This window comes from Hyperoodon ampullatus (genome assembly GCF_949752795.1).
Source record: "Hyperoodon ampullatus genome assembly, chromosome: 3".
Taxonomy (NCBI): domain Eukaryota; kingdom Metazoa; phylum Chordata; class Mammalia; order Artiodactyla; family Ziphiidae; genus Hyperoodon; species Hyperoodon ampullatus.
In genome coordinates this window covers 13,988,842-14,009,752 of record NC_136916.1, presented here as the reverse complement: position 1 = coordinate 14,009,752, position 20,911 = coordinate 13,988,842, and the positions used below count along the sequence as shown (strand labels likewise).

At 38.8% G+C, this 20,911-nt stretch overlaps 1 protein-coding gene across 2 annotated transcripts in view; it reads left to right on the top strand.

The window, feature by feature from the left end:
* MLLT10 (MLLT10 histone lysine methyltransferase DOT1L cofactor) overlaps positions 1 to 20,911 on the top strand; it is a gene marked incomplete at both ends in the record, with an annotated part of 247,795 nt that overhangs the window by 93,122 nt on the left and 133,762 nt on the right. For both annotated transcript variants that reach the window (XM_079698968.1, XM_079698967.1), the window contains 3 exons: positions 540 to 649; positions 15,657 to 15,760; positions 19,765 to 19,858. In XM_079698968.1, the coding sequence (XP_079555094.1) occupies positions 540 to 649; positions 15,657 to 15,760; positions 19,765 to 19,858 (308 nt within the window). The remainder of the gene's footprint in view (positions 1 to 539; positions 650 to 15,656; positions 15,761 to 19,764; positions 19,859 to 20,911) is intronic.

Genomic DNA, 20,911 nt, shown 5'->3' with positions numbered 1-20,911 from the left:
CAACTAGGCCCGTGAGCTACAACTACTGAGCCTGCGCATCTGGAGCTTGTGCTCCGCAACAAGAGAGGCCACGACAGTGAGTGCCCGGACACCGTGATGAAGAGTGGCCCCCGCTCGCCACAACTAGAGAAAGCCCTCACACAGAAACGAAGGCCCAACACAGCCAAAAAAAAATTCCCGTGGGGAGTTCCCTGGTGGCCCAGTGGTTAGGATTCTGGGCTTTCACTGCTGTGGCCCGGGTTCAGTCCCTGGTCAGGGAACTGAGATCCATCCAGCAAGCCTTGTGGCACAGCCAAAAAAAAAAAAAAGTTTCCCTTTATTTGTGTTACTGTGTGTATTAACTGGAGAAACGACTAAGAGTCTTATCAGTAGTGGTTTGACGATAAGTCAGTAGTGATAATTTGTTAATGTTTTTGTTGTGCATTTCCTAAAATGGACATTTAAGGGATCTGTTCATAAAGTTAATAATTTAATTTATCTTTGAAAAAGCTTTATTGAAAAATGGAAAAATGACATTATTTTTGTTTATTTATTTTTAGGTTGGGCTCATGTGGTTTGTGCCCTGTATATTCCAGAGGTACAGTTTGCCAATGTTTCTACAATGGAACCAATTGTTTTACAGTCTGTGCCACATGATCGTTATAATAAGGTATAGTAGATATTATTTTATTGATGTTTGAATATGAGTTTTTTGTTTTAAAACTGGGAAGTGTAAAGGAATTTTTAAATTTTATTTTATTACAGCCCTTCATTAAAAATTTTAAATGCCTCCATTGATTTTGAAAAAGTATAATTACTGTGATAAACTACAAGTATTAAAATATGTCACTAAGGTCACAGGAGTACAAAACAAACACACACAAACAAAACTATATTACCTTTTATATTAACCTAAGTATTTAAGCTTCTAACATTTTAATCCATATAGATTTGTTCTTTTTTTTTTTTTTAATTTATTTATTTATTATTTTGGCTGCACCAGGTCTTAGTTGTGGCACTTGGTATCTTCGTTGCAGCATGCAGGATCTTTAGTTGCAGCATGCAGAATCTTCTAGTTGTGGCATGTGGACTTCTTAGTTGCGGCATGCAGACTTCTTTGTTGTGGCATGTGAACTCTTAGTTGCAGCATGCATGTATCCCTAGTTCCCCGACCAGGGATCGAACCCGAGCCCCCTGCATTGGGAGCGCAGAGTCTTACCCATTGGACCACAAGGGAAGTCCTTAGATTTGTTCTTTAAGAATTACTTTTATGTTCTTTCAGACATTGAGGATCTATTAAATTTGAATTAATCATTATTTGGTATAATATTCATTATGATGCTACACATCCTGTCTTAAAAATAATCCTATCACAGAATATTATTTGCTCATCTCTCCTCTCCACATTATTTTGTTCCCCCGAGATAGGATTTTTATTGTTGCCTTTTTAAAAACCTTAGTTAATGTTCACTTTTTTCCTGTCTTTTTCTTAATTTAGTACATTTATATTATTGTTTCATTCTCTTTTGCATATTATTGGATGATTTTTTTTTATTAGCTACTGTGTCTTTAAATATAGTGTTAACCATTTTTAACTGAAGGTACCTGTTGATTTATTCCATTGGTGAAGAAAGTGTCACTGCAGCCAGTTCTAAGGTTTCAAAATACTAAACATTTTGTAACGTAGATCGTTAGTATTTATTTTAAAAAAATGGAAAATATGGAGAAAAAAATAGGAAAATGCGAGACAGAAATCATCTAAAATCTTTTTTGTGTGCATTTTTACATATACTATATAACTGTAAAAAGTTTGGATCATAGTGCTTATACTGTTCTGTTTTTGAAACTTAATAACCCTGAACATCATTTTGTGTTAATAAATTATATTTTGCCATTATTTCTAGTGGATATTTAGCATCTAATACAAAGTATTATTAGTTTCGATAAAATATAATTTATTAGGAACGTCTTAGGAATGCCTTCTTGTTGAAGAGCCTCACTTGGTGTTTGGCATGTACATACCAGCCGAATCTCTGTGTAAAAGAGTATGAACATTTTGGAAGCTTCAGTAAATATATTGTTTGAAGTTGTTCTAGAATGCAGTTTCTCATTTAATAATCACACTAGTTATATGTGACATTGCACATAATCTTATATCCTGTTAAATGCACTGTATGTTACCATTAAAACGGTCTTTGCTATTCTTTTTAGTGAAAAATAGTACAGTGTTTGAATGATTTTCTTTGAATATTGGTAAGGTTAAATATTTTAAAGTTTTTTAAAAAGGTTATTCATGTTTGTTAATTGATCTTGAATAGCTCTTCATTCAATTTAATATTGTAATGTTTTAATTTTTTCTTACAAAATGTTTTTTATATTGGAGATGTTATTCTTTATTCTTATATACTTGCTGTGAATGCTTTTGCCCATAACTTAACATTTTCTTTTTAATTTTCATTATGTCTTGATGGTTTTTATTGTTGTCGGTATTCTAGCAGGTTAATTTCTTCTAGTTTGAAGTTTAAAATTTTTATGTAATTTACACAACTACTCTTTATTGTTTCTGCCTTTGTTGCCATGCAAAGAAAATATTTCTCTACACTAATGTCTAACTATTTTTTTAGTACTTTCAAAATTCATTTCTAAAAATACTTGTTTTTTTCCTTTCAGTTTTGAAATAATTTCAAACTTAAATTAAGGTTGCATTAATAGTACAAAGACTTCTTCCTCTCCTAAACCATCTGAGAGTAATTTATCATATAACACCGACACCTCTGAATGCTTTAGTTTGTATTTCCTATAAAGAAAGACTTTCTTCTACATGACCAGAATACAGCCAAAATCAGGAAATTAACATTTATGCATTATTACTGTCTAATCCAGAGACCCCATCATTATTTGCCTAATTTTCATTCATGTTTTCTTTTTTCCCTTTCATAGCAAAAAGATCACAGATTGCTTTTTGTCTCTTAAGTCTCCTCAATAGTAACTCAGTCTTTCTCTGACTCTTATAACTTTGATACTTCTGAAGAGTATAGGCCAGTTATTTGTAGAATGGATTTTTATAATGTTTCCACATGATTAAATTCAGATTATGTGTTTTTGGCAGGAGTATCACAGAAACGATGCTATGTTCTTCTCATTGCATCCTGTCAGGTGGTACATGATTTCAGCTTTTCCCATTACTGGTGATTTTACCTTGACCACTTGGTTAAGGCAGTGTCTACAAGATTTCTCCACTGGGAGGTTAATCTTTATTCCCTTTTCCCTTTATAATCAGTAAGCATTTTGTGGGGAAGTACTTTTTTTTTTTTTTTTTTTTTGAGGTACACGGGCCTCTCACTGTTGCGGCCTCTCCCGTTGCGGAGCACAGACTCCGGACGCGCAGGCTCAGCAGCCATGGCTCACGGGCCCAGCCGCTCCGTGGCATGTGGGATCTTCCCGGACCAGGGATGAACCCGTGTCCCCTGCATCGGCAGGCGGACTCTCAACCACTGCACCACCAGGGAAGCCCCGGGAAGTACTTTTTATGTAACTATCTTGTTCCTTGTGCCTTTTACTCACTAATTTTATAATTCATTGTTGTTTCTTTGCTTAATTAATCTATTAGATTGATGGCAAGTGGTGGTTATCTAATTCTATCTTTTGCATTCATCAAGTGGCATACCATTTTAAGGAAAAGCTTTCTCCGCTCCCCAATTATTTATATTAGTATGGACTAATATTGACTTACATGTTAATATTTTAATGGGTCATTCCCCATTACTGTCACTTATTGTGATGTTCATATTGTCTCATGTTTGGCCAGTGGGACCTCTTCATGTGGCTTCCTGTGTCTTTTGACATGGTTCTGTCATTGTTTGAGTACTTCTTTACTTCTGACATGACAGTATGTTCTAGGCACATCTTGAACCATTCCTTGTCTTAGCCCTAGAATAACATTTCTCCAGGGAGCCTTGATTTGTTTTAGGTGAGAATGGTATTTAGAAACCAAAGTGGACACTAGGTGTGCTCATTGTTATTAGGATGTTGCTACTTCCAGGCCCTCTCAGTGTGTATAAATGCAGAGATAACACACACATTCACATCTATGTCTTCTTTATATTTTGAAGTATATTTTCAGATACTTCTGATTTAGTATATGGATTTATGTATTAAATACAAACATATCTGTATGTATTTCTGTATCTGTCTGTCTTTGTGTCTATTTATTTATCGAACCATAAACTCCTAGGAATTTCTCAGTAATTTCCCTAAACCTAATCCAGCAGCACAGGGTTCATTCTAATGTTTTTTTCTTTTTGTGTTATGACTCTCATGCCAGACAATGAGAAACCTGACTCCCATTATCCTCAATGTATTTATTTGATCATTCTCATATTAACAAATCTGTTGCTGCCATCCCATAATACAGAGGCCAGCCTAACCATGTTCAGGCTCAGACCTCACTCACGTGGTTTAGTCAACCTTTTTGACACTATTATTGAATAATCTATGTTTTGCACAGTGATTTGAAATACTGTTTGAATCATTATTAAATTCTTGGGTATTCTTGACATTTTTTCTGTTCCATTGATGTGTCTTTCTATTCTTATTCTAGTACCACACTGTTTTAAATTATTATGGCTTTAAATACATCTTGGTACATGGTAGAACAAATATTGTCATGTATTTCTTTTTTTAGATGAACATTAGGAGTAACAATACAATTTTAATTTTACTGGTGCTACAGTGAAATATGATTTTGGGGAAGAATTGATCTTTTTGGAATATTGAATCTCCCCTTCCAGAAGCATGGTGTATCTCTCTGTCAAATTTTTTTCCTTATATGTTTCTTGGATTCTTATGGTTGTTGGTCTGTATAATTAACCTTAAAAAGAATAATATTCTGTTCATGAATATTCAGTATGGTTAATAGGGGACATGTAATTCTGAAATGATAGGAACATTGGGAAAATGGATTGTTGCATTTTGGAAGACATCAATCTTTTTTTTTTCTCTTTGGGGGGGTGTGGGGGCGTTCCCTGACCAGGGATTGAACCTGGACCATGACAGTGAAAGCGCCAAGTCCTAACCACTGGACTGCCGGGGAGCTCCCCTGGAATACATCAGTCCTTAATGAGTGGTAGTAAAGGATAATGTGGAGATTATTAATAAATGTATTGGGGGCTTCCCTGGTGGCTCAGTGGTTGAGAGTCCGCCTGCCGATGCAGGGGAAACGGGTTCGTGCCCCGGTCTGGGAAGATCCCGCATGCCGTGGAGCGGCTGGACCCGTGAGCCATGGCCGCTGGGCCTGCGCGTCCGGAGCCTGTGCTCCGCAACGGGAGAGGCCACAACAGTGAGAGGCCCACATACCGCAAAAATAAATAAATGAATGAATGAATGAATGAATGAATGAATGAATGGGGCACTTAAAATGGACCTGCTTTGCATTGTGCTAGACGCTAAGAGTTCAGAGTTGCATAAAATACAGGGTTTATCTCCATGTGATACTTAGACAGTCAAGTAAATATATAACTACAATATATGAAAATAATAAGAGATTATAAATAATAAAAAATCTGAACGGACTATTATGGAACATAGTGAAAGGAAGGATTATTTTTGTCTAAGGAATTGAATAAGGCACACAAAGATATTATATAAGGGCTGTGCATGATAATAAGAAATTTGACCTGTGGAAGAAAGAGTCAAATAATAATTCTAGACAGAGAAGGTAGCATAAATTAGGGTAATAGGTGCAAAGGGGAGGTGCTAGGCAGTTCAGAGAAAAATAATCCTGTGTGGCTGGAACACTGTAGGATTTAGAAGAAAAGAAAATTTCTAGACTATTTGTATAGTATATCCATTTGCAGAGAATTCACTGTGTTGACTTATTTTGTTAAATTTTCCACATCATTACATATATAGTGGCCAGTTTCTGTACCATTTGTCATCAGATTCTTATTTTTATTTTTTGACCTCTCATATTTTCCTGTATCATTTTCTTATTTCACTAACATATACATTTTGTTAATAAATGTGAGTGGCATATGTTACCTTTAAGTACGTTTCAATAATTTTTAAGATTGGGGCAACATAGATATTTGGGAACTTTTTTGGGTGGTCTTGTGTTCTGTAGAGTCAAGGAAGCATTTAATTTAGAAGGCTGCAACTTCCATAGAGGGTAGTTGGCAGATGATGGGTATATCCTGGATTTATCCTTTTGAATGGCTTTTATTTACTGAATGGCCATGAAGGAACGAGTGTTTATAAGTATAGGAAGGATCATAACAGACCAACCAAACAAACCAAAAATACTATAAAACATGGTGTCGTTGAATTATAAGAGGATAACAGTAGAGGAAAACTTAGAAATTGCTAGCCCAACTTCCCTTTATGTTTTTTCTAAAGGAATAGATGTGGAAAGCTATTAAGAATTTTTTTTTCTTGACGTATAGTTGATTTACAAAGTTGTGTTGGTTTCAGGTGTATAGTAAAGTGCTTCAGTTACATCTGTGTCTGTATACACATACATACATATATATGCTTTTTCAGATTCTTTTCCATTATAGGTTATTACAAGATATTGAATATAGTTCCCTGTGCTATACAGTAGGTCCTTGTTGTTTACCTGTTTTATATATAGTAGTGTGTATATGTTAATCCCCGATTCCAAATTTATCCCCCATGTGGGGTGTGTGTACACACACACACCCCACATGTTCTTTATCCATTTATATGTCAATGGACATTTAGGTTGCTTCCATGTCTTGGCTATTGTAAATAGTGCTGCTTGGCTATTGTAAATATGAACAGTGGGGTGCGTGTGTCTTTTTTTTTTTTTTTTTTTTTTTTTGCGGTACGCGGGCCTCTCACTGCTGTGGCCTCTCCCATTGCGGAGCACAGGCTCTGGACATGAAGGCTCAGCGGCCATGGCTCACAGGCCCAGTCGCTCCGCGGCATGTGGGATCTTCCTGGACCGGGGCACGAACCCGTGTCCCCTGCATCCGCAGGCGGACTCTCAACCACTGCGCCACCAGGGAAGCCCGCATGTGTCTTTTTGAGTTATAGTTTTCTCTGGATATATGCCCAGGAGTGGGATTGCTGGATCATGTTAACTCTATTTTTAGTTTTATAAGGAACCTCCATAGTGTTCTCCGTAGTGGCTGCACCAGTTTACATTCGCACCAAAAGTAAATACCTCATCTCTTGTATCTAGGCTGCTCTGTAACTTGTTTTGGCTAATAAAGTGCGGTGGAAGTAACATTGTGTGACCTCTCTCTGTGGCTTGATGATCTGTTTCCTGAGCCCATTGGGGTGGCCCTGCCCCTTCCTCCTCCTCTAATGATACCTTATGTTTAGGTTGAGGGCTGGAATATTGGGTGATTTGGTGCCACAGAGGTTGGTTTCTTTCTGTGCTCTTCCTTTTACCACACTTTTGTTGCACCTGTTAGTGCTAGACTGCTGTCGTTTATTATTTGATGTTTTGGGCTTTTGATTTCTTGGTTGATTTGGTCCAGCCTCAGTCCTTGGTGGGCTCTGTATATCTGGGCCTCAGGGTTTCACCAATTCATTGCCTCCTCCCTTTGGCAGACTTTGCTCTACATCTGTGGAAGGACTTGGGAGGGAGACAGCTTCCTGTCTCTACCCAAGTGCTAGAAGATCTCCGATAACAGATCCTAGGGTCAGGAATTTTTCCTGCCGCTTCTTTAGGGGTAAAAGATTTTCTCCTTTGTCCTCCTAGCCATCATGGGTCTTTACTCATGCCCTGGGTGTGACAGGATTTGCAGCCAATCCCCCAGACGCTCAGGGCTTTTGAGAGTAGTGTCTGGGCAAGAGGTGGGATTCCATATCTTTGCCTCAGGGGCACCTGATCCTCTCCTTCATGCCTGCACCACCAAGGGAGATTCTTTCTGGTTGTTTTGTCTCCTTGCTTCCAGTCTTCCCCAAGAGCTCCTTGTTAGTCTTCATGCAGTAGAGTCTGTGAGTGAGTGTGAACTCCTGTCTGTGGTTCCAATGGTTCTGTACTACTGCAGTAGCCCACAATCAGCCTTTAGCAATTTGTTAAAATTTTTGCTGGTTTCTTATCTGCCTGTCTTCCTCCACGTTTTCTTCCCTTGCTCTGTCGTTAGTGGATAGTCTGAGTGTCTTGTGGATTTTAGGCAGCTGAAGGAGAGAGTGTGTCTGCCCTTGGGTTTCAAACTATTTGGTTGCCTTTGCAAGTGCAAATCTTTCATAGTTTCAAGAAAAGTTGTGGGTTTTATAGTTTAAATGGCTTTTTCTTGATAGGTTTAGAGTGATGTTCTTTCAGCTCTCTACTTTTTAGGTAGAGTTGGAATTTGGCCCCTGAATCCTTTTGAAACGAACACTGTTTCTTTTATTCAAAATATTAGGTTAAACTATGACTTTTTTCCCCCTTAAAATGAAAGCTTTCAGGCTATAAGTTTGCCTCTGAGTATACCTTTATTCACATACTTGACATTTTATTTAGATGCGATATTGTTGTTTGGGATCATTTTCTCAGTAATGCTTAAATTAGTTTATATTTTTTCTTCTCAATCCAATATATTTAATTGTGAAATTTAGAATTTGCAAATCACTTTTTTCCTCCTTTGATTCATGTGTCTTGGAAGCTCTTGTTGGTTGCATGTATATATGCTTATAATTGTTATATCGGTTTTATTATTATAAAATCTCTTTCAACAGTCTATTTTTGTTTTTTTTATAAATTTATTTATTTATAGTAGTGGCACATGGGCTTAGTTGCTACACAGCATGTGGGATCTTCCTGGACCAGGGATCAAACCCGTGTCCCCTGCATTGGCAGGCAGATTCTTAACCCCTGCGCCACCAGGGGAGTCCCTCAACAGTCTGTTTTTTTGTCTGATAATAAGCCACTTGTGTTTGCTTGCCTTTTGCATGGTATATCTTTTTTCATCCTTTTACTTTTAACTTACTTGTGTCTTCACATCTAAAGTATGCATCCTATAGATGGCATATGGAACTTTTTTTTTTTTTTTTTTTTTGCGGTACGCGGGCCTCTCACTGTTGTGGCCTCTCCTGTTGTTGTGGAGCACAGGCTCCGGACGCGCAGGCTCAGTGGCTGTGGCTCACAGGCCCAGCCGCTCCATGGCATGTGGGATCTTCCCAGACCGGGGCACGAACCTGTGTCCCCTGCATCGGCAGGTGGACTCTCAACCACTGCGCCACCAGGGAAGCCCGGAACTTTTTTTTTTAATTCAGTTAATCAGTCTCTGCCTTTTGATTGGATTATTTTCATATTCATTGCTATTAATGTGGTTGGGTTTACATCTGCCGTTTTACTTTGTTTTCTTTCTTACTTTTTTTTATTAATAGCAATTTTTTGTTTTTGTTTTTTTGGCTGTGCTGGGTCTTCATTGTTGTGTGTGGGCTTTCTATAGTTGAGGCCAATAGGGGCTACTGTTTGTTGTGGTGCGTGAGTTTCTCATTGCGGTGGCTTCTCTTGTTGCAGAGCACAGGCTATAGGTGCATGAGCTTCAGTAGTTGTGGCTCGCGGGCTTTAGAGTGCAGGCTCAGTAGTTGTGGCACATAGGCTTAGTTGCTCTGCGGCATGTGGGATCTTCCCAGACCAGGGATTGAACACGTGTCCCCTGCATTGACAGTCAGATTCTCAACCACTGAGCCACCAGGGAAGTCCCTTACTTTGTTTTCTTTGTCTTGTGACTACTTTGTTTTTCCTCTTTGTACACTACCTTCTTTTATGTTTATAAGTGGATGTTTTCTGGTGTACCATTTTCATTCCTTTCATGATTTTTTTTTTTTTTTTTTGCGTTACGCGGGCTTCTCACTGCTGTGGCCTCTCCCATTGCGGAGCACAGGCTCCTGGATGCGCAGGCTCAGCGGCCATGGCGCACGGACCCAGCCGCTCCGCGGCATGTGGGATCTTCCCAGACCGGGGCACGAACCCGCATCCCCTGCATCGGCAGGCGGACTCTCAACCACTGCGCCACCAGGGAAGCCCCATGATTTTTAAATTATATTTTCTTGGGTTATTTTCTTAGTGGTTGCTCTAGGGCTTACAATATTCATCTTAACTTACCAGAATCTACTTAACTCCAGTAAGATATAGAAATTTATAGCATTCATTTTATTTCTTTCCTCTCCACCTTTGTGCTATTATTATTATAGATATCATGTCTCTATATATACTACGAGCCCCAAAATAGTTAAAATTGCTTTATATAATCTTATGTTTTTTAAAGAAGCTAAGAGATGAAGACCACAGATATATTTTTAGAGTGTGTGTTTTCCTGTTTACCATTTTTATTTCTCTTCATTTCTTCCTATGGGTTCCAGTTACCATCTCGTGTTATTTTCTTACTCCAAAATAACTTTATTCCCACTCTCTTTCATTGTGTTGTCATTATCACATATATTACATTTCTGTATGTTATAGTCCCAACAATACAATTTATGGACATTGTTTTATGTGATTGCTTTTTTTTTTTTTTTTTTTTGCGGTACGCGGGCCTCTCACTGTTGTGGCCTCTCCCGCTGCGGGGCACAGGCTCCGGACGTGCAGGCTCAGCGGCCATGGCTCACGGGCCCAGCCGCTCCGCGGCATGTGGGATCCTCCCGGACCAGGGCACGAACCCGTGTCCCCTGCATCGGCAGGCGGACTCTCAACCACTGCGCCACCAGGGAAGCCCCCTATGTGATTGCTTTTTAAATTAAGAGAATGAGAAAGAAATATCTCATCATACTATCTTTTATCATTTCCTATATAATTACCTTTGTCAGAACTCTTTCTTTGTTATTTAATTGGTCTATAAATTTATTTTTTAAAATTTCAGCTTTATTGAGGTATAAGTGATGGGAGCTCCTTGTTTTTTTGTGTGGATTGCAATTACTGTCTATTGTCACTTAATTTTAGCCTAAGGAATTTCTCTTTGTAGTTCTTGTTAGTGAGGTTTGGAGCAACAAAGTATCTCAGTTTTTTTGGGTCTGAGAATGTTGTTATTTTGCCATTATTTCTGCAATATAGCTCTTTTGGATGTAGGATTCTTGGCTGATAGTTTTGTTCTTTCAGCATTTTGAATGTTATTCCACTGCTTTCTGTCCCCTATTTTATTCCTAATGAAACCTCAGGTTTACTTGTATGTGATGATCCATTTTCCTCATTTCTCTTTCGAGATTTTCTCTTTATTTTGCCTTTCATCATTTTTGAGTGAGCATCTCTTTGTGTTTATCCTGTATGGAGTTTGTTGAGCTTTTTGGATGTGTAGATTATTGTTTTTCATCACATTTGGGAAGTTTTCAGCCATTATTTCTTCAGGTACATTTTCTATCCTTTTCTTTCCTCTCCTGATTTTCTCATTATACATCTGTTAATGCAGTTAATGGCATACCACGTTTCTCTGAAACTGTTCTTTAGGTAGTATAATCTCAAAAATCTGTTTCTGGGCTTCCCTGGTGGTGCAGTGGTTGAGAGTCCGCCTGCCGATGCAGGGGACACAGGTTCGTGCCCCGGTCCGGGAAGATCCCACATGCCACGGAGCGGCTGGGCCTGTGAGCCATGGCCGCTGAGCCTGCGCGTCCAGAGCCTGCGCTCCGCAACGGGAGAGGCCGCAACAGTGAGAAGCCCGCGTACCGCAAAAAATAAATAAATAAATAAATCTGTTCCTTAGATTGTATAATCTCTATTGATCTATTTTTAAAGTTGATTCTTTTCCTACTGCCAACTTACATCTACTGTTGAGCCCTTTTAGTGAGTTTTAAACTCGAGAATTTCTATTTGGTTGGTTTTGGTCTCCTAAGTCCAACATCTTGATTCCCTGCAAAGACAGTTATCGATGCCTGCTTTTTTTTTTTTCTCTTATGAACGGGTCATACTTTTCTCTTTCTTTGCATGTCTTATAATTTTTTGTTGAAAATTAGACATTTTATTTTATTCATTTTTTTGGCCGCGTTGGGTCTTAGTTGCGGCACATGGGATCTTTGTGGAGGCACGTGGGATCTTTTTCATTAAGGCACGTGGTCTGCTCAGGTTTCTCACTAGTTGCAGCGCACAGGCTTGTCTTTAATTGTGGCGTGCCGGGTTTTTTTTTCTTTCTATCTAGTTGTGATGCGTGTGCTCTGTAGTTTGCAGCATGTGGGCTCTCCCGTTGAGGCACGTGAGCTCAATAGTTGTGGCATGTGGGCTTAATTGCCCTGCGACATGTGGGGTCTTAGTTCTTCCACCAGGGATCGAACCCACGTCCCCTGCATTGGAAGGCAGTTTCTTTACCACTGGACCACCAGGGAAGTCCCTAAAAATTAGACATTTTAGATAGTAGCCACTCGAGAGAATGAGTCTTCCTTCGCCTTGTAGAGACAGAACCTCTGCACTAGTGCTCTGGAGCTAGGGATGGTGACAGCACTCTGCTTCTCCTGAAGAGGCACGTGTACTCTGACACGGTGCTGGAAGGAGGGAAGGGTATAGTAGCCCACCTTATCCCTCCTAGCATGGAATTTCCATTCTGCTAGCAAGCTGGGGAAGGAATGATAGGGACCCAGGAAACTTGGCCTGTTTTTAGAGTGGGAGGCTACGAGTGGGAGCTACCAGGATGAGTAGTAGTATGAGAGTCACTGGAGACCTGGCCCTCCTCGGGTAAAATTGTAGCCTTAGACTAGGATCTGTGGAGAGAGGGAGCCCTCATCTTCTTGACAGCGCCACCCAGAAAGGAACTTCCATCACAGGAAGCAGTATGTGGGGGTGGGGGTGGTGATGGGGGCAGATCATGGCTCAGATGCCACCGGCTCTCACTGTTCTTATTGAGATTTAGTAGATTGTCTTGGGTAAAATATTCTACTTTCTGCATGTCTTTGGGACAATTTTCAGAGACTTTATTATTTTTATTTTACTTTATTGAAGTGTAATTGATATACAGTACCATATAAGTTACAGATTTATAATGTAGTAACTCATAATTCTTAAAGGTTATATACCATTTATAGTTATTATAAAATATTTGCTATATTCCCTGTGTTGTACCATATATCCTTGTAGCTTATTCTATACAGAGACTTTAAATGGTTCTTTTTCACCTATGAAATGGTTAATTTACTGAGGAGAGGATCCATGGACCTCTTCACTCTGCTATTTCAGAAGTCTGGAAGGCCTAACTTCTTTAAAAAAAAAATCCGTCATAATTTTAGTTTTATTGAGTGGTCAAATGATGGTGTCTTTTCATTGTCAGCTCTGTTGGAAGTTACTGAGATAGTCTTTGAGGCCTATTTGCATATTTTCCCTGAATTTTGCCATTTAAATGTTACTGTTTTGGGACTTCTCTGGTGGTGCAGTGGTTGGGAGTCTGCCTGCCAATGCAGGGGACATGGGTTTGAGCCCTGGTCCGGGAAGATCCCACATGCCATGGAGCAGCTAAGCCCATGAGCCACAACTGCTGAGCCTGCGTGCCACAACTGCTGAAGCCCATGCGCCTAGAGCCTGTGCTTCTCAGCAAGAGAAGCCACTGCAATGAGAAGCCTGTGCACCACAATGAAGAGTAACCCCGCTCACCGCAACTAGAGAAAGTCCGTGCGCAGCACGGAAGACCCAATGCAGCTAAAAATAAATAAGTTTTAAAAAAGTTACTGTTTCAATCTGCTCTGTACATTTCTTTTTAGAATTTTATTGATCTTTTTTTTTTTTTTTTTTTTCTTTTGCGGTACGTGGGCCTCTCACTGTTGTGGCCTCTTCCGTTGCGGAGCACAGGCTCCGGACGCGCAGGCTCAGTGGCCATGGCTCACCGGCCCAGCCGCTCCGCGGCATGTGGGATCTTCCCGGACCGGGGCATGGACCCGCGTCCCCTGCATCGGCAGGCGGACTCTCAACCACTGCGCCACCAGGGAAGCCCTGTTGATCATTTATAGGCTAAAAGATGTATGTTAAATGCTTCCATTGTAATTGATACTGCCTGCTGGTAATTTGAAGAGTTAGAGATGCTCTTTTTAAAAAGTAATTAATTAGGGCTTCCCTGGTGGCGCAGTGGTTGAGAGTCCGCCTGCCAATGCAGGGGACATGGGTTTGTGCCCCGGTCCGGGAAGATCCCACATGCCGCGGAGCGGCTGGGCCCGTGAGCCATGGCCGCGGAGCCTGCGCGTCCGGAGCCTGTGCTCCGCAACGGGAGAGGCCACAACAGTGAGAGGCCTGTGTACTGCAAAAAAAAAAAAAAAGTAATTAATTAATGATTTAATTTGGCTGCATCAGGTCTAAGTTGTGCTATGTGGAATCTTTTGTTGAGGCGAGTGGGCTTCTCTCTAGTTGTGGCACGTGGAGTCTAGAGTGCATGGGCTCAGTAGTTGCAGCACGTGGGCTGAGTTTTGTTGCAGCAAGCAGGCTCTTTGTTGTGGTGTTTGGGCTTCTCTCTAGTTGTGGCGCGCAGGCTTCTCTCTAGTTACGGCACGGGCTGTAGAGCGTGCAGGCTCAGTAGCTGTGGCAGATGTGCTTAGTTGCCCCGTGGCACGTGGGATCTTAGTTCCCCAACCAGGGATCAAGCTCACGTCCCCTGCATTGGAAGGTGGATTCTCAGCCAGTGGACCACCAGGGAAGTCTCTAGAGATGCTCTTATTCAGTGTGTCTAGGTTAGTTTTGTTGTAACTAAGGATTTTACTTTTTAGAGATATAAAATAATTTTTGTAATTCAGTTCAGTCTGAATCCATGTCTTTCAGCAGAGGAGTTGAAATTCATTTACCTGACTTTACTATATATTGGGCTTTTTTTTGGAAACTGTGTTCTTATCAGTATTGTTGAATGGTGTTATTTGGCACCACAGTGCATAGTGGGGGAAACTTCTCCAAGTTTAAAAATACATGTGGTCCTATTGAAGTTTGCTAGGTTATACCTTGTTACTGTTCAGAAATCGGTTTCTTTTTAGAATTGTATCATCTGAGTATATGTAGTTAGGCATTAATTTTTGTATACTCAACTTACAGTCAGTTGATAATTTTATTCATTATACACTTGTAGATTGCCATTTTTATAATTCAGTCTTTCATGAAAAAGTGGTACTATCAGCTATTTTCAACTGGGAGAAGGATCAGATAGATGTCAAAGTTGCTGGGAGTGTTCATTGGCCAATACCTCTTGGGGACATCTCTGATCTCCTAAAGTGTCTTCCTCCCAGGCCTATTATGTCAGGTTGGCAGGGCTCAATGATAGGTCGTGTCGGATTCTTGTGGACAGTTGGAATGACCTAAACCTTGCTCACTCATTTAGGACTGTCCTTCACCTCTAAGTCCCAACTGCCTGTATCAACCTCCTTTACTTATGCTTACTTCCAGCAGAAAAGAAAGACAAACCTCTTTCTACACCTTTGTTACAGGAATCAGTTAAATATTGGTGAGGAGGAGTATATTAATACTGAGGTGGGATAGGCTGTGTCCTGCCCCCTGGTCTCAGTTCCTGTGAAGATCCTTCCTATCTTGTGGGGTTTTTGAGTCTAAGGAAACACTGCCTTGTGAAATCGTACTAGGACTGTTTATGTCTGTATTGATGTTTTCATGTTTGTAAAAATTAGATTACAGTCAGAAAAAAAATGAATTCATGATTTGGAGTAGGTAAGATAGTAAACCTGACCTTGACTTCTGAAGATAACTATAAAATCCATATTTGTGTGAAGCACTCGTAAAGTTTTTGTTTTCATTTCAACTTGTTTTGTTTCTTTACCCTAAGACTTGCTACATTTGTGATGAACAAGGAAGAGAAAGCAAAGCAGCCACTGGTGCTTGCATGACATGTAATAAACATGGATGTCGACAGGCTTTCCATGTGACATGGTAAGTATGTTTCTGTCATTGTACAGAAGTGAAATTGGGAATACCTTGTAAGTTAAAAACATAGGTACGCAAATATTATTAAAGTAAATTTTGTTGGGATAGTGTCTATGTTTATATTTACTGTAATAAAGATAATTCTAATAATTGAGTGTATTTACCAGAGTCCAGTAGGTGGACCCTGGTTCTAGTGTCTTATTCAGTTACATTTTGTTTAGTACTTCTATTGGTTACCTACCCTTGGATTTGTCATTAGGATTAAAAGAGCTGATGTAGATAAATTTAGTGCAGTGCCTGAAATACTAGTAAGGATTTTATGAATGATAGCATTTTTTCACTGTCTGTGTTTCAAGAGGGGAAAAAAAAGCAATCGCCGTCATTCTCAATATTATAGTGGCTGTTCCTTAAAAAGTTACTTAAATGTTTTTTAAAATAACATTCTATTTTTATTTTGTTCATGTTTCTTTTCAGTTTTTATCCATGTACCTATTTGTTGCATAATTTTTAAATCACAGTTTAAATGTAACATTGTTTTTTTGATAATTTTTTCACCAAAAATTTTGGGAAGGTGATATAGTCCACTAGCAACATGGAAATGGCTGCATTATATCCTATCAAATGTTAGTATTTTATTTAATGTTTCACCAATTTCAGACACATTGTTTCCAAATTGTTTTATAATATGTGGTGCTGTAAAGAACATTTTGTGCATTCAACAAACATAAATGTAATTTCCTTAGAATAGTAACTAATGATAATTAATAGCTATTATGTATTGAGTATTTACTATGAAGTGGGCACAGTTCCATGGAGTCGGATTTCAGGGCAAAAATTGTGAACATTATTATTGTTCTTAACACGTGTTACTAAATTTTTGGAGGCATTGTAAATTGATACTAAAACTTGTACTTATATGTTTTTTTGAACATAAAATTTCAAAAGCATAAATTATCCTAAAACAAAACATTCAACATAATAGACAACAATTAAAAATAAAAGTTTGGCGAGACTTCCCTGGTAGTCCAGTGGTTAAGACTCCACGCTTCCACTGCAAGGGGCACGGATTCGATCCCTGGTTGGGGAATTAAGATCCCACATGCCGTGCGGCCAAAAAAATATAAATAAAATAAAAAATAAAAGTTTGGGAATAACTGATGTAGTTATTAATTTTAAAAATCAGTCTAGGGCTTCCCTGGTGGCGCAGTGGTTGAGAGTCCGCCTGCCGATGCAGGGGACGCAGGTTCGTGCCCCGGTCTGGGAAGATCCCACATGCCGCGGAGCGGCTGGGACCATGTGCCATGGCGGCTGAGCCTGCGCGTCCAGAGCCTGTGCTCCGCAGCAGGAGAGGCCACAACAGTGAGAGGCCCGTGTACCGCAAAAAAAAAAAAAAAATCAGTCTATATTTAGCAACCAGTATAGGAACAGGCTTTATTTCCTGAGCTTTTAGTATGTGGATTTATGAAATCCATTTTAGATTACTTTTGGGAAATGGAAAAAATATATTTTTTAATATTTATTTATTCTTTTGGCTGCGCTGTGTCTTAGTTGCGGTATGCGGGATCTTCATTGCAGCCTGCTGGATCTTTAGTTGCGGCATGTGGGATCTTTTAGTTGTGGCATGTGGGATGTAAATCCCTGACCAGGGATTGAACCTGGACCCCTGCGTTGGAAGCATGGAGTCTTAGCCACTGGACCACCAGAGAAGTTCCATGGAAAAGATTTTTGTTTCTTTTAAATTCTCTTAATTGCAAAGTGGGTAGAAGACCTAAAGAGACATTTCTTCAAAAAAGAAATACAGGTGGCCACTAAGTACGTGAAAAGATGCTCAAATCACTAATTATTAGAGAAATGCAAATCAAAACTACAATGAGGTACCACCTCACACCAGTCAGAATGGCCATCATTAAAAAGTCTACAAATAACAAATGCTGGAGGGGGTGTAGAGGAAAGGGAACCCTCCTACACTGTTGGTGGGAATGTAAGTTGGTACAGCCACTGTGGAAATCAGTATAGAGGTTCCTCAGAAAACTAAAACTAGAATTACCACATGATCCAGCATTCCCACTCCTGAGAATATATCCAGACAAAACTGTATAATTCAAAAATATACATGCACCCCTACGTTCATAGCAGCACTGTTCACAATAGCCAAGACATGGAAACACCCTAAATGTCCATCGACAGATGAATGGATAAAGAAGATGTGGTGTGTACACACACACACACACACACACACACAGTGGAATACTACTCAGCCATAAAAAGGAATGAAAGAGGGCTTCCCTGGTGGCGCAGTGGTTGAGAGCCCGCCTGCCAATGCAGGAGACACGGGTTTTTGCCCCAGTCCAGGAAGATCCCACATGCCGCGGAGCGGCTAGGCCCGTGAGCCATGGCCGCTGATGCGAGTCCGGAGCCTGTGCTCCGCAACGGGAGAGGCCACAACAGTGAGAGGCCACGTACCGCAAAAAAAAAAAAAAGTGGAATGAAAGAATGCCATTTGCAACAACATGGATGCAACTAGAGATTAGCATACTAAGCAAAGTAATTCAGAAAGAGAAAGACAAATACCATGTGATATCACTTATATGTAGAATCTAAAACATGACACAAATGAACCTGTCAGTGAAACAGAAACAGAATCAGGTACATAGATAATAGACTGGTGGTTTCCAAGGGGGAGGGGGATGGATTGGGAGTTTGGGATTAGCAGATGCAAGCTGGTATATATGGAATGGATAAACAACAAGATCTTACTGTATAGCACAGGGAACTATATTCAGTATCCTGTGATAAACCATAGTGGAAAAGAATGTACATATATGTATGACTGAGTCACTTTGCTGTAGTACCTCAGTAATTAACATTGTAATTCAGCTATACCTCAATAAAAAATAAGAATTCTCTTAATATTGTATTTAAGTTTCCAAAGATGAAAGACCTTTTTTGGGTATGAGATACATACTAGTACTTTAATTTTGGAATGTTAAAAGTGGAAGGTCAAATTGAGACGATAATGATTCTAAACTTTAGCACTTCGCGTTTTTTAAAAATATGAATATCGGGCTTCCCTGGTGGCGCAGTGGTTGAGAGTCCACCTGCCGATGCAGGGGACGCGGGTTCGTGCCCCGGTTCGGGAGGATCCCACATGCCGCAGAGCGGCTGGGCCCGTAAGCCATGGCTGCTGAGCCTGTGCGTCTGGAGCCCGTGCTCCGCAACGAGAGAGGCCACAACAGTGAGAGGCCCGCGTACCACAAAAAAAAAAAAAAAAAAAAAAAAGAATATCATAGCTTTAGGCTTCAGTTCCATTTCTTCCATTGTTTTTTGACTAGAAAAACACAGCTTACATTTCTCTTACCTACTGTACTATGATATGACTTGAATCATTTTCCTTCTAACAGTATGTAATCTGCATCATATGTCATGTCAGCCCTTTAGACGCCTGGCCTTTCCAATTGTACCTGTGATAGAGATTGAAAAAGTAAAATGAAGTGTTAAGTTTGGGGTGTGGGGATATCTTAAAAGAAATTTAATGTCTACTTGGTGACATAAAACGTGAATAAATCTTCATCCTTGTTAGAGTTGGATAAAAAGTTTATTTTAAACCATGTATATAACTTTAAAAATATATCAGTCATAGGATGGGATGAAATGTTCTTGGTCATAGGATGGGATGAAATGTTCTTGGTCTCAGCTAGAATAAAGCCTTTTATTTTCCCTTTTTCTCTTAGGAGATGTAAGGTTTTCTTATAAACCCTACATGCTTGGAAGTGAATTTTAAGTTTTATATATATCTATATATAATATATCTATATATATATAGTTTTATATATATATATAGTTATATATATATATAGTTTTATATATGTCTATATATAATATATCTATATCTATATTTTATATATATATATATATATATATATATATATATATATATATATACACACACACACAGACACACACACACCATGGTTTGAAATTTTGTTGATATACTTGGCTTTTCTTTTCAGTGCTCAATTTGCAGGACTACTTTGTGAAGAAGAAGGTAATGGTGCAGATAACGTCCAGTACTGTGGCTACTGTAAATACCATTTCAGTAAGCTGGTAAGAATTTGTCTTGAATTTAATTTTAAAATGATAATAATTAGTTTTGACAATAGAGTTGAGTCTTTTATAGAAAAGCCATAATAGCCATTACTTTTTGGTTGTGCTTCAGATTAAGTTTGCTTAGCGTGTTCTTTGTTGGGAATTAAAAGCTCTAGTAATTTTAAAAGATTTTGCTTTGCTTGGATTCATTTATAAAGGTGAATATTCTAAAATATTCTACTTTAGAATTTATATTAATAGTTAATAGTAAATGTTGGTATACATTTAGTAGAAAATACAAATGTGTAAGAACTCTTTGTAATTTACCACCGTTTTCAGTTAATTTAATTTTTGATGTTTGATTATGTATTTTGTGATTCTCTATCACTTGTTTCTCATCTTTTTGCTTTATTACTATTACCCATTTTATTATTTATTTTCATTTTTATTTACTTGGAGATAGTAAATCTGAAACAAGGCTCTTTTGTAACTTCTTGGTTAAAGATCTTGAGAAAAATATATTTAAATACAACTTTGGAAATATTTTAGATTTGATCACTCTTTACTGTCACATAGTAGCATGGATGAGTTAGTATTATTTGATTAACCATTACGTATTTTGTGTCCATGTTCCTTTGACAGATCAATATTTCCTTAATGCCCCATTGTCTATTTCTCAGTCTTTAGTGGTATCAGATTTGTATACTGAAAATATAAGGCTTCTTTGTTTTTCTTTAGTGTCTCATTGTTATTTTTTATTGTTACCTCTCCCCTGTGAATAGGGCTATTTCTTTCTTTTTTAAAAATAAATAATATCATTAGGGGCCCCTTTCTTAAGAAATGAGCAGCTCATGACTCCAGTATTCTGGTTCATGCATATAAAATATTTAAGATTGTACATATATATTGTTTAATATTGAAGACTTTGATTTATTTTAATGACTGTCAAAGAACATTGAAGTGTTCTAAGAGAAATCTTGAGATAGTAAAATTTAAAATTTGCTTTAGGATGTTAAAACCACATTGGAATGTTCATTTTCTAAATCAGAGATGATATAGATAAAATACAGA